The 14,194-nt window shown below is 36.8% G+C and overlaps 1 protein-coding gene across 2 annotated transcripts in view; it reads right to left on the minus strand.

Annotated features, from left to right (window-relative positions):
* Window positions 1-6,388: 6,388 nt before the first annotated feature.
* The window catches only part of ABHD3 (abhydrolase domain containing 3, phospholipase), a 39,766-nt gene continuing 31,960 nt past the window's right edge, over window positions 6,389-14,194 (minus strand). For both annotated transcript variants that reach the window (XM_047828588.1, XM_047828587.1), the window contains 4 exons: window positions 13,091-13,264; window positions 11,522-11,570; window positions 11,277-11,442; window positions 6,389-7,478 (listed from right to left, as the gene is read on the minus strand). In XM_047828588.1, the coding sequence (XP_047684544.1) occupies window positions 7,300-7,478; window positions 11,277-11,442; window positions 11,522-11,570; window positions 13,091-13,264 (568 nt within the window). In that variant the 3' untranslated portion in view covers window positions 6,389-7,299. The remainder of the gene's footprint in view (window positions 7,479-11,276; window positions 11,443-11,521; window positions 11,571-13,090; window positions 13,265-14,194) is intronic.

A 14,194-nucleotide genomic window follows, 5' to 3' on the forward strand; every position in this document is an offset into this window, starting at 1 on the left:
TGTCCCCCTCTGTTTCTGCCCCTCCTCTGCTCATACTCTCTCTCTCTCTCTCAAAAATTAACATTAAAAAAATACATAAACTTAAAAAAAAAGACCCGGCTATAAAATTTATAGGCACCAATAGGTTGACAGTTTAAAGCAGAATAATGTTCTTCTGTGATCATTCTTGTCTGTAAATATACTGCTAGCCTATCTATTAATATCCAGCTGATATTGAGTCCATAGTAATATGATCACCAATAAAACCTGAAGTATGAATAAGATAGATACTATTATTGTACTGTTTATAAAATTTGGGTACAAGTATCTAACTCATTGTGGGGAAGAAGATGATAGCCCTTTCTAGAAAGTGCAAATGCACAATTGTCCAGTAATAAATTAATACTGAGTCATGGTCTTAACTGAAAGTGAAATGTTTGTTACTTGATCCAAGTAATTATCTTTATTTATTTATTTATTTAAAAATGTTTAACGTTTATTTTATTTTTGAGAGAGAGAGAGAGGAAGAGAGAGCGCAAGTGGGGGACGGGCAAAGAGAGAGGGAGACACAGAATCTGAAGGAGGCTCCAGGCTCTGAGCTGTCAGCACAAAGCCCATCCTGGGACTCTAACGCCCGAACCATGAAATCATGACCTGAGCTGAAGTTGGGATGCTCAACCGACTGAGCCACTCAGGGACCCCAATAATTTCCTTTATTTAAAAGAGATATCCAGAGAGGTAATTATTCTTGTCAAATTCTTGCCTTTCACTATTTTCAAAATAATCCCCACATTTAGGTGGTTGAAGGATAGAGCCAGAAAAAGTATCTCGTAGTTACAGTATTGAAGGTAGAGATAAATAGCACAGTTGAATAATTCACAGGTTTAAAATGCATATAATGAAAGCATAAAACATCATTTTTATTATCATAAAGCCCATGAATATATAAACATCAATCTCTTTGTTTAGAGATAAAATTTAAAAGCAAAACGATAAAATCAGTTATATACAATGATTCTTACTGCATTGGGTATCATTGCTCGTGTCAATTTTGTATTGTAGGAGAAGGAACGGCAGTTTCTTTTTAAAAAAAAATTTTTTTTTCAACGTTTATTTATTTTTGGGACAGAGAGAGACAGAGCATGAACGGGGGAGGGGCAGAGAGAGAGGGAGACACAGAATCGGAAACAGGCTCCAGGCTCTGAGCCATCAGCCCAGAGCCTGACGCGGGGCTCGAACTCACAGACCGCAAGACCGTGACCTGGCTGAAGTCGGACGCTTAACCGACTGCGCCACCCAGGCGCCCCGGAATGGCAGTTTCTAGTCTGTCTTAACTTGTTTTCAGAAAAGGTTAGGTCCAAAATATTGTCTTTTAAGTGAGAACTGGAGTTAAAATACCCAATTTCCTAAGTATTCTTTATCACCTGACCTTGCAAATTGTCCTCATTATTCCAAATTAAGTTCTAAAAAGTTGTGTGCTTACCTTGTGACCAGCGCTTTGTTAGGTTCAGAGCAACTGTGAAATTTTAAAAATTACCATTTTGACTGTAATGTCTGTCAGTAGGGGACAAGCTGCTTTAACAGATGTTCTAATGTGGAGAGTGGTTGCAATAATCTCTCCTCTCCCTACTTTTGATTTGTATGTAAAATCTACTATTCCATCAGTCAGGGTCTGGTTCAAGTATTATTAAGTATTATTAATAATAAACCTAATAGGGCACTTGGGTGGCTCAGTCAGTTAAGCATCCGACTTCAACTCAGGTCATGATCTCATGGTTCGTGGATTCAAACCCTGCATCAGGCTCTGTGCTGACAGTTCAGAGCCTGAATCCTGCTTTGGATTCTGTGTCTCCCTCTCTCTCTATCCTTCCCCCACTAGTGCTCAGTCTCTCTCTCAAAAATGAATAAACATTAAAAAAAAATAAACCTAATAATGGGGTACCTGGGTGGCTCAGTAGGTTGGCATCTGACTCTTAATTTTGGCACAGGTCATGATCTCATGGTTTCGAGCCCCTTGTAGGGCTCTGTGCTGACAGCAGGGAACCTGCTTGGGATCCTCTCTGTCCCTCTCTCTACCCCTTCCCTGCTCATTCTCTCCCTTCCTCTCTCTCTCTCTCTTTCTCTCTCTCTCTCTCTCTCAAAAATAAATTTAAAAAAGAAAAATAAACCTAATATGAGGCAGTCACTGTGTTGCCCCAGGGGATAAAATGGAGAGTAAAGAAGATATGTTTCCTGTCTTCACTGTATTTACAGATTGCTGGGGGAAAGCCAATAAGTAAAGAAGCTGTTAAAACTAAGTGTGACAACATCATATACACTAGTGACTTCTTTCTTTAACTTTTAGTAACTCCTAGAATTCCAGTCTTTTCCAAACTATAGGTTACAACCCATTAGTGGGTCTTAAAAGTGCATTTTTAGAGTAATTTTTAAAAAGTAATAAAAAAATGTATGCACAAAAGTAGAGAGAATAATATAGTAAACCCAGTACACTTATCCCCCAGATTTAAGAATTAATACGATTTTCATTTTCTTACTTTCATTTTAAAAAAGAAAACGGGAGGGGTACCTGAGTGGCTCAGTCGGTAGAGCGTGTGACTCACATCTCAGGGTCATGAGTTCAAGCCCCATGTTGGGCATGAAGCCTACTTGGAAAAAAAAATGAAAATGGGGTAGTTAAAAGGATAAGATAGACCAGACTAGAACTGGATAGGCTACAATATATGAGTGTATCACACTATGAATATTGTACATAGTAAGAGAAACTATTGTTCCATAAAATTGTGTGTGTATTTACTGAATTTAAGATATAAAAAAATGGGGGCACCGGGGTGGCTCAGTTGGTTAGGCGTCCAACTCTTGATTTTGGCTCAGGTCATGATTTCATGGTTTGTGGATTTGAGCCCCACATTGGGCTCTGTGCTGACAGCACAGAGCCTGCTTGGGATTCTCTTTCTCCCTCTTTCTCTCTTCTCCACCCCCCTCCCCCCAAATAAATAAACATTAAAAAAAAGTTCTTATAAAAAAGATATAAAAAATGAATGGGATTCTGTGAAAAAGAACAAAAGGAAAGGAAAATGACGTATCCATTTGTATTCCTATTAGTGAGTACAGTTCTGTGTAAGAAGGCTCTGGATAAATGTTTGGTAATGACAACAAGCAACAGAAACATGAGGAGCTAGCTAGAAGAAAATTACATATGTATAAAGTTAACTGTGTTTTTTTTTTTCATAAAGTTAACTTTTTAAAACAGGGAGCTGGCTTATAAGGTAGTATTTTCATTCTTATACACTATTACTCAACTAATGTTGACTAAGAACTTACTCTGTTTCAGGCAATATGCTAAGTGGTTGGGGTGCAGAAACAAATACAGCACAGCACTTCTTTCTCAGAAAGAAGTTGTTTGGAGAGTTGTTTGCTGTTGTTTGGAGAGATAGCTGGAGAGAATAGTCTATCCTCCACGTAAAAGAATCAACACTTGAAAATGCTCATCTCATTATAACTAACACGCACATACAGGTCTGTATAGCTGTGTTTAATTTTTGTTTTATACTAATGAGATCATACCATACATATGAACCAACAAATTGTTTTTCATTAGATAATGTATCAGAAATATCTTTATAAATAAGTACATATAGGGGCACCTGGGTGGCTCAGTCAGTTGAGCATCTGACTTCGGCTTAGGTCAAGATCTCACAGCTTGTGAGTTAGAGCCCCACATTGGACTCTGTGCTGACAGCTCAGAGCCTGGAGCCTGCCTCCGATTCTGTGTCTCCCTCTCTCTCTGCCCCTCCCCTGCTCATGCTGTCTCTCTCTCCTTCAAAAATAAATAAACATTAAAAAAAAAAAAAAGTGCATATAGTGCTATCTCCTTCTTTTCCATGGTTATGTAAGGGTGAATGTCATAAGTTACTCATTTCCCACTAAATAGGTTGTTATTCTAAGTGTGTAAGGCTGCAATGAACCTGTATCTTTACATACCCTTGCTGGCTTTTCTATAGGATAGATTCTTCAAATTGGGATTTCTAGATGTTTGCTTGTCTTTTAATGCTGTCAAAATGTTTTGCCTTCCAAGAAGTTGCTTATTTACATATTTGTCAACTATTTGAATAAGTATTTCCCCATACTATTACCAACACTATATATTATTAATCCTGTATGTTATTAAATTTGTAATCTCAAGGTCATGAATCTCTTTGTTTTTAAATTTTGCATTTCCTAAACTATTAGTGGGATTGTCCACCTTTTTAAAAATAAATTTATTGGCTATTATTCTGTGAGTGTCCTTTGTATATCCTTTGCCCATTTTTCAACGTTTATTTATTTTTTTGGACAGAGAGAGACACAGCATGAACAGGGGAGGGGCAGAGAGAGAGGGAGACACAGAATCGGAAACAGGCTCCAGGCTCTGAGCCATCAGCCCAGAGCCCGACGCAGGGCTCGAACTCCCGGACTGCGAGATCGTGACCTGGCTGAAGTCGGACGCTTAACCGACTGCGCCACCCAGGCGCCCCCCTTTGCCCATTTTTCTATCACGTGTTTCATTACCAATTTTTAAGAGTTCCTTAGCTTTTTTGTGATACTAACCTAGTGTGTATTGCAGATGTTTTTCTCTGTCATTTGTATTCTAATTTTGCTCATGGTGGTTTATGTAGAACTGAAGCTTTCTTTTTCTTTTTTTAAAATGTTTATTTATTTTGAGATAGAGAGTGAGTAGGGGAAGGGGAGAGAGAGAGAGAGAGAGAGAGAGAGAGAGAGAAAATCCCAAGCAGGTTCTGTGCTGTCGGCACAGGGCCTGATGTGGGGCTTGATCCCACAACCCTGGGATCATGACCTGAGGTGAAATCAAGAGTCAGATGCTCAACTGACTGAGCCACCTGGGCTCCCCATAGAACTGAAGTTTTCATGTTTCATGTAATCATATCTGTCACTTCTTTTCATGTGGGTTCTGATTTTTATATTTTGCTTCAGAAGGACCTCTCCACTCTAAAATAATAAAAATAGGGGCACCTGAGTGGCCCAGTCAGGTTAAGCCACTGACTCTTGATTTTGGCTCAGGTCATAATTTCATAGTTTGTGAGACTGAGCCCCTTTGCAGTCAGCACAGAGCCTGCTTGGGATTCTCTCTCCCTTTCTCTCTGCCCCTCCCACACTCACATGTGCTCTCTCTCTCTCTTGAAATAAATAAATTTAAAATAAATAAAATAAAATAATAAAAATAACCTCCCATGTTTTCATCTAGTACTTTTATGGAATTAAAAAATGTTTAACTCTTTAATCTAGCTGGAATTAATTTTTGTATGTAGAGGGAGGTAAGGAGCTACCTCCCCAATTCTAGCACTGGCCAATGGGTAGACAATTTTCTTGATATAATTTGTTTAAAATTTATGCCTGTTTCAATTCTGTGTCTCCCTCTCTCTGACCCTCCCCCGTTCATGCTCTGTCTCTCTCTGTGTCAAAAATAAATAAACGTTAAAAAAAAATTAAAAAAAAAAAAAAAAAGGGGCGCCTGGGTGGCGCAGTTGGTTAAGCGTCGGACTTCAGCCAGGTCACGATCTCGCGGTCCGTGAGTTGGAGCCCCGCGTCGGGCTCTGTGCTGACAGCTCAGAGCCTGGAGCCTGTTTCAATTCTGTGTCTCCCTCTCTCTGACCCTCCCCCGTTCATGCTCTGTCTCTCTCTGTGTCAAAAATAAATAAATGTTAAAAAAAAAAAAATTAAAAAAAATAAAATTTAGAAGAAAACTCTGAAAGGCAGGATCAGTTCCACATGAACCATACAGACTGAAAGTAATTATTACTATTGAATCAGAATATATGTTGTACAGACAAACAAAGCTCTGGTATTATCAGTGCTATTATCCTAGACAGTTATAAGGGAGTCTACAAGTATATTATCAGGAACTCTCCAAAAAGTGGCATTTCTAGGAAACAACTTTGTGTTAGTATGCTTGTTTGTACATGGCTCATTTAATGTGATACCTGGGCAAATAGGTGGAAATAGGAAAAAACAAAAACAAAAACAAAAAACAAAACCCAAAAAACCAGAAAAGATATTGAATGGTATGGAGGCTATCACTCTGGGCTGGCTAGCCCAACAACCATTTCTAATCCCCTCTCCCTTGCTTGCCTACACTGCAAATGGAAAAGTTGACATACTTGATTTCCCACCTTCCTTCTCAACCAGGATGGCCATGTGACACAGTTCCAGCCAATGGATATAAGTGCAAGTCTTATATCTGGTATGTATGGCCCCATCCTTCCCACTTTTCCTTCTCTGAACACACAAACCTGATGGCTGAGCTGCAGCAGACATCCTGTGTTCTGGAGAAACTGGCCCCCCTGCTAAGGATGGAGAGGAGGCAGAAAAAGCCTGAGTCCTTGATGACACCAGTAACACACCAGCCCTGGTCTACCTGAAGACGTTTAATAATGCAAGATAGTTAAATATCATAATTCCTAAGTCACTGTTAGACAAGTTTCCCGAAGCTAAAAGTATTTTTAATTAGTACAAATGATGTGAACCCCATATTCTGGGAACAGTGAAACAAAACAGTTTTAATATTTCTTACTAATGCATTCATGAAATTATCATAAATTAATTTCTAGGAATTATTTTTTTATAAAGACTTACAAAGAAACAATTTAAAATGATAGAATTTATTTTAATATATTGATATATATGTATACACATATACTATTTTAAAAATAAGCATGTAAAGTATAATTGTTATAAAACATAAGTCAGCCTTAATTTAATATTATCAGAGTAAAAGAGCATGTATAGAAGTCAATCTAACATTTTTGCATCTGCCTTTCAAAGTTAGAATACACAAAAGATTTAGCGCATTGTATTTTATCTTATTTCAGTCTTCACATTATCATCATTGGGTATAAATACCCTTAGGAATGTGCCAACTTATAACTTACATTCAAATAACTCAAATCTCTTAACAGTTATTAAAGTACCATTAAGTCACCTAAAATGAGTCATCTAAAAAAATACTGGCCTAAATTAAAACCCTGAGGAATTAAAATCTTTTTACACAATAGTTTTGGTTAAGTGCGATTCCATGTTTGACTACTTCATTTAAGGTCATACTTGGTAAGGCATAGTAAAAATAAAATCTACATAAGTTACAGTCTAAATCTATATTTCATTTCTTTCTACAAAGTTGTTTTGTTTCCCCAAAAAAGTTTTTGCAAGTCATTCTGGACCTCTTCACTACCTGCTGGCATATCTGCTTTATATACAGTAGTTAAGATTTGTGCACTAAGCTGAGCTGCCTTTACATGGTAGTTCAGACAAAATGCACCTAAACAACTACATGCTAGAGAGTTCATGTCCATGTTCCACCATGGCCTGAACAAACTGCTTGAAGACTCGATCCATGTAAGTGGACTGCCTTGGCCAGATTCCCTCCAGAAAACCAATATGGCCTCCATAAGAAGTAAGGACCAAAGCAACATTAGGGTTTTGCTTGGCAGTTTCAATTGGAATAGCTTGAGGAAAAAAAAAAAGATAAGGGAAGGGGGGAGGTAAGAGAAGGAAAGGAGAAAAGAAAATATATAATTATTACTGGTTCCTGTTAGGAATAGTACATGCTTTTATCATTTCTAATCATTATAAACTGAAACACCATTACATAAATAAATATTTGTAATTAGTACAGCTAATGGAATAAGTCTACTTTATATCAACCATCTACATTCTTTTTCTTTTTTAATTTTTTAAATATTTATTTATTTTTGAGGGGGGGAGGGGCAGAGAGAGAGAGGGAGACACCGAATCTGAAGCAGGCTCCAGGGTTTCAAGCTATCAGCACAGAGCCTGACACAGGGCTCGAACTCATGAACCACAAGATCATGACCTGAGCCAAAGTCTTAACTGACTGAGCCACCCAGGCTCCCCACAACCATATGCATTCTTATAACAGATCATGTTTACAGTTACGTACTGAACCATCATTTTTGGAAGAATCAATCCAAGTGTTTAATCATAACATAAAAGTATAAAAAGGCCTAGTCTTGTTTTGAGAAATTAAAGTAAGGTAATACAAGGAATGGTGAATACTTACATTATGCTATAAGATTCCCACTTAGGTATTATACCAGGAAAAACAAAAAAGCAACAACAATCTTCTCACCTTTGTAAGAGTTATAAATTCATTATGTATGACTTTGGTTAATTTTACATGAAGTTAGATTCCTGAGGGGCCAATACAATTGTTGGCAATATTAAGGACTCAAAATTAAACAACGATTTATGTAGTAAAAATATATACAGATAGCAAAAAAGAGTGGAATAAAATATTCCCAAGTGATAACAGTGTTTATATTTGGGTGGTTAAATGTTGGTGATTTTTCTTTTTCTTCCTTGTCTGAGTTTCTATTCATAGTAAGGAGAAAGAAAAATTTTATTTTGAAAATATAGTTGCAATATTTAAATAATTCACTCGCAATGACAATCTTTTCATATACTCTACAAAATCTATTAAAGGATGTGAATTAAAGTTGTTTTATTCTTATTTCTTTCTCCTACACTTGGAGTTCAGTGAACTGTTTTGATTTAAGATCTATAATGAATCACTACCTGGCATAAGAAGTGTTTTAATTTCAGATACTGCTAAATCTTATCTCCTTAATTAAGGTAACGTGGTTGTTGCAGTATTTAGACCTTCATATCTTGGGTAGAGTCTTAAAGGTAAATTAGCTAATTAAAGGTAAGATCTCCCTACCCCCATACCCTTCTAATGAAGGAAAGGAAGCTGACACACTCTAGGAGAACTGAGACCCTTCCAAGGGTCTTGCTGCTGTGCCCAAACTGCCTGTTCAGATGATGCTCTGTTTGACCTTCACAACACTCCCTGAAGAATAAACTTAGAGACTCTAAATCAAGGCCTGGCAAGCCAAGCCCTTGCCCAAAGGGGTTCTGAACTCTTATCCTTAGCCGGCCCCACCTAAATAAGAGTACTTCCTATCTTGGGATAAGGTGTGTGAGCTTAAGGGGAGGGGCAGGTGAAATGACATACTATTTTTGTTTTTCCTTTTTCACCTCACATTAAAGGCTTCAATTTAGAATGCTTCATTTGCCTCTGATGAAATGATTATGAGCTCCAATTTCACACTCTGGATACACTCAGGAATTTATAACACCAATAGTTACAGACATACCAGAAGAACAAAAGGCTGTGCCACGTTTGAGTCATGTGAAAGATGCTGGCTGCCTGCGCTCTCAGAATGCAGACAATTGTCTCCTATTTCAATGTGGCAAGACTATCTTAAGGGCTTGGGAAAGAATAGGAAATGATGAGTTTAAATTTCAATCAAATGGGGCAGGTTAAAATGCTGGGAAGTTTTTGTTGGTAAAAGAAGGGTCTGTGAAATATTAAAAAAGAAGGAGAAATAGTAGACTTTCTTAATCCAATGAATATAGGCTAAATAACCACCATGCAATTCAACTAATACTAAAGTTCACTATTTCATTTCTTGGTATGTGGTGAAAGGCCAAAAAGTTCCAGCCATCTACAATTACTTGTGATTAATCATAAATCACATATAAAAATGACATCTCCTGCAGAGATGATAGGTGATTTTTATTTTTATACACTTTGGGGATTTTCTGAAATTTTGACACTACACATGTGCTGTGTTTGTAATCAGATTAATTTTTTTTTTTTAATGAAGTACTTGGGAATATGTTTTTAAAGTGTTTAGGGGAGAAATGAGAACAAAACTCTATAAAAAGCTTTGTGAAATTTCATTAGAAAAAATTAGAGATTGAGTCTACTGATTCTTATGATGACTTCTAATCATCTTGTATTGCTTCAGTATACCAGCCCATGCATATATATCCTTGCTACCAAATTCATATTTCTTTTTTTTAATTTTTTTAATGTTTCATTTATTTTTGAGACAGAGACAGAGCATGAACAGGGGAGGGGCAGAGAGAGGGAGACACAGAATCAAAAGCAGGCTCCAGGCTCTGAGCTGTCAGCATAGAGCCTGATGCGGGGCTCGAACTCACAAACCGTGAGATCATGACCTGAGCCGAAGTTGGACACTTAACCGACTGAGCCACCCAGGTGCCCCCCAAATTCCATATTTCTTAAATTAAGAGGGCAAGAAAGTTGATTTGGGCATAATTTTTTTTATACGGTATCCAGGGGGAAAACAAAGACTGTTTCTTTTCAGATGGGACCGAATGTGCTACACTCATTGAGATATTCAAGGACGTCATGTTTATAAGGTCTCAAGTTTTCTTCCAGGTTAAAAGGGGAAAAAAAATGTCAAAGTCTTCTGCTTAAGAAGCTCAGGAAGAAAAGCCAAGTGATGACAATAGACTTGTAAGGCAAAGAGTTCGAGCCCCACGTCAGGCTCTGTGCTGACAGCTCAGAGCCTAGAGCCTGCTTCGGATTCTGTGTCTCTCCCTCTCTGCCCCGCCCCTGCTCATGCTCATGCTCATGCTCTGTCTCTCAATAATAAATACATGTTAAAAAAAAAAAAAAGATTAAAGAAAAAGTTATAAAAGATAAAGTTAAAGTTAAAAGTTATAAAGAAAAGTTATAAAAAATGAGAACAAGCAAAATATTTCAGTCATAATTGATTCTAAACCTCTCACAATTAACTAGATAAGTGTCTGTGAAACTTTTTAAAGTGATCTCAGAAATTTAGATATAAATTATGAGTATTTAGTAATTTTTTTCTATTCCAGTGGAAAACATTTTATATGTCTGATATTTTACTTCTCATTACTGTATTTTCTTAAAGAGAACAGTATTTTAAAACTGTTAATTCAGGGGTACCTGGGTGGCTAAGTCAGTTGAGCATCCAATTTCGGCTCAGGTCATGATCTTATGGTTCACAGGTTTGAGCTCCGCATCAGACTCGATGCTGTCAGCACAGAGCCCCCTTCGGATCCTCAGTCCTCATCTCTCTCTGCCCTTCCCTGCCCTGGCATGCATGTGCCTTCTCCCTCTCTCCCTCAAAAATAATTAAAATTTAAAAAGAACCCGGTTAGGGGCGCCTGGGTGGCTCAGTCAGTTAAGCGGCCGACTTCGGCTCAGGTCACGATCTCGCGGTCTGTGAGTTCGAGCCCCGCGTCGGGCTCTGTGCTGACAGCTCAGAGCCTGGAGCCTGTTTCGGATTCTGTGTCTCCCTCTCTCTCTGCCCCTCCCCCGTTCATGCTGTGTCTCTCTCTGTCTCAAAAATAAGTAAAAACGTTAAAAAAAAATTAAAAAAAAATAATAAAAAGAACCCGGTTAATTCATGTCGAAATGTATACAAATAAGTTAATTTTACCATGACTTGGTGAGAAAACATCATCCACAGAATTCAGACACAACACTGGAATTCCTACTGATTTTAGTCTACGATTAGGGCTGGCGTCAGTATAATAATCATCAATTGTTCGGTATCCAAACATGACTGAAGTGAATCTCTTATCAAACTCTCTAATGGATTTAGCCTGAAAAATAAAAACAGATTATTTCTACTCCTGGAATCCAAAGAGGAAATAAAAATATTAAATAAAGTTTCTCTCCTACCTTCATGACATGATCCATGTCGATTTGTTTTACAAACATATGTCGGTGCCTGCAACAAAATAATTTTAAAGGTAAAAAATTAAGGTAAAAAAAAATTGAGGATATTGCTATCTCAATCAGACCTAAAATACATAATAATAAATAACAAAACAGTCTAACACTGTTTTATGTTAGGGCACAAAGTTGGTACTCAGTAACTATTTACTTAATCAGACTTAAGTACATTGATATTTATCCTAAAGACATTTTTTAAGAGTACTTTTTTCTTTACTGAAAGATATTATAACTAGTTTTGTAATAATAAATGTAAATATTGTTTCATAACAACTTGTACCTACACACTGTTGCTGTTAAATCAATTTGGCCAAAAAGGCCTTACTTAAGCCAGAAGCTTTCAATTGGATAAACCACTTGAAGACATTATTTTTAAGTTGCTATATTGAAAATTAAAAGTTATATTTTGTGTGATTATTTTTTAACTGGCGGTCATTTTTCTTTCTTTTTAAACATATTTTATTTATTTATTTATTTATTTATTTATTTATTTAATTTTAAGTAAGCTCTATACCCACTGTGGGGCTTGAACTCATGACCCTGAGAACAAGAGTCGCATGCTCTACCGACTGAGCCAGCCAGGCAAACCTAAATAGTGGTCATTTTTCTTATATAACTGATACTTTAATTCAGATCATTCACTTTTCTTACTACTGTGCCCCATTTCAGTGATGAGTAATTAGTGATCTAATTTTTAAATATTTTAATCAATATTTTATACTCAACATCTGTAATTTAATAAGTAGGTTAAGTTTAATCCAATGTTTAATGTCAACTTTTGGGATAACTATGGTTTTCAAGAAGTCATGTACCAATTAACTATACTTTTTATTTAGCATTTATATTACATTGATCAATTCACCTAAAAATAGATGGTAATAGTCATCAACAGAGACACCTCTGTTCTTTGTTATCACACCAATTTAAATGTTAGAAGATACACAAACAATTCCAGAAAAACTAATGCAAACATAGTATTCTGATAATCTTAAGAAATGTGTGGGCTGAGAATATCCAAGTGCATTTTCCTAAGCTTCTAAAACATATCATGTTTGCAAGCATATGCTTAAGAAACTACATTATTCAGCACTAATAACACTTAATAACATTGCTTACTACCTAGGAAAGAATTCGGTACTGATAAGATTAGCAATAGGTAGAAGAACTAGGGAAACAGTATAATGTTACTCAACACATTCAATGCTAATGCTTTTAGTCCTTTAGAATAATTTAGAACAGTGATCTTCAAAGTGGGGACACATACCCTACAGGTTGTACAAGACAGTGCACTGGGATACAGAAAGAAAACATTACAACTTTTACCTATATTTTTAGCTTATACTTAAAATATTTATTTTTTGTATACATTTATAACAAAGAATATTTGGGTTAGTAAATGCATATAATGCAAACATAAATATACAAGTATTAGCAGTGTTATACTTTACAACTTTTTTCTGTTGGGGCATGTAATCCAAAAAGTTTGAAGATGTCAGATGTTAAAAGATGACTCACTTATTAACTGAAGACTGGAGGCAGGTTGTCAAATAGTAATTAAAAAGCAGCCAGTTGAGTGGTTTCTCCAACGACTCAGAGCAAGCAAAAGTATTCCAACCAACTGAAAAAGTTGCAGCTGCCTTCAATGGAGTTTTTGGCCCAATTTTGCCTAAGTAATTCAAAAGCAGCATACTAAAATGGGGAGAAACAGGAAACTTAGTGATTAATTTGTTGTATCTCTCAAGACATCTAATTTCTTTTTTTTAAAGCTTAATTTAATTTATTTTGAGAGACAGATAGAGAACAAGCAGGGGAGGGGCAAAGAAAGAGGAAGACAGAATCCCGGGCAGGCTTGCACTATCAGCGCATTGGCTGACAGGGGGCTTGAACTCACAAACTGTGAGATGGTGACCTGAGCTGAAGTCAAGAATCGGACAATTAATTGACTGAGCTACCCAGGTGCTCCCAACAGAATGTTTCTAATGTCCAGGCCACATAGATTATCAAAATGATATTGATAACAAAATGATAATGATTAAAAATATACAAATCTTTGGACCTCAGTCTCTAGGTGAATGTTTAGTTTTAGTATGTGAGGGGTGTTTCAGGCAAACTTTTCTATAATTAGCCACACAGTAAATATTTTAGGCCTTCCTGGCCATACAGTCTCTGTCACAAATACCCAACTCTATGATTGTACTGCAAAAGCAGCTGTAGACAATATATAGGTGAATGGACATGGCTGTGCTCCAACAAAACATTCTGCATGGATGAAATTTAAATAAATTTCACATAATTTTCACATGACATGAACTATTCTTCTTTTGGTTTTTTTTTTTTTCAATCATCTAAAAATATAATAACCATTCTTAGCTCTTGGACTGTACAAAAACAGACAGATTGCCAGATCTGACCTGTGAGCCATGGTTTGCCAACCCTTGGCATAGATGAGAGAGCAAGAAGGAGTGGTTTTTCAGATGTGGCTGCACATTGGAATCACCTTTGGAGCTTTCAGAACTATTACAGATGTCTGGGTTTAGCCCTGGAGATTGTGAGTAATGGGTCTGTGTGGGCATCCTGGTTGCCTCTGAGCCCTTGCCCTCTAAAGTAAGTCTCCAAAGG

This window comes from Prionailurus viverrinus, chromosome D3 (genome assembly GCF_022837055.1).
Source record: "Prionailurus viverrinus isolate Anna chromosome D3, UM_Priviv_1.0, whole genome shotgun sequence".
Taxonomy (NCBI): Eukaryota; Metazoa; Chordata; class Mammalia; order Carnivora; family Felidae; genus Prionailurus; species Prionailurus viverrinus.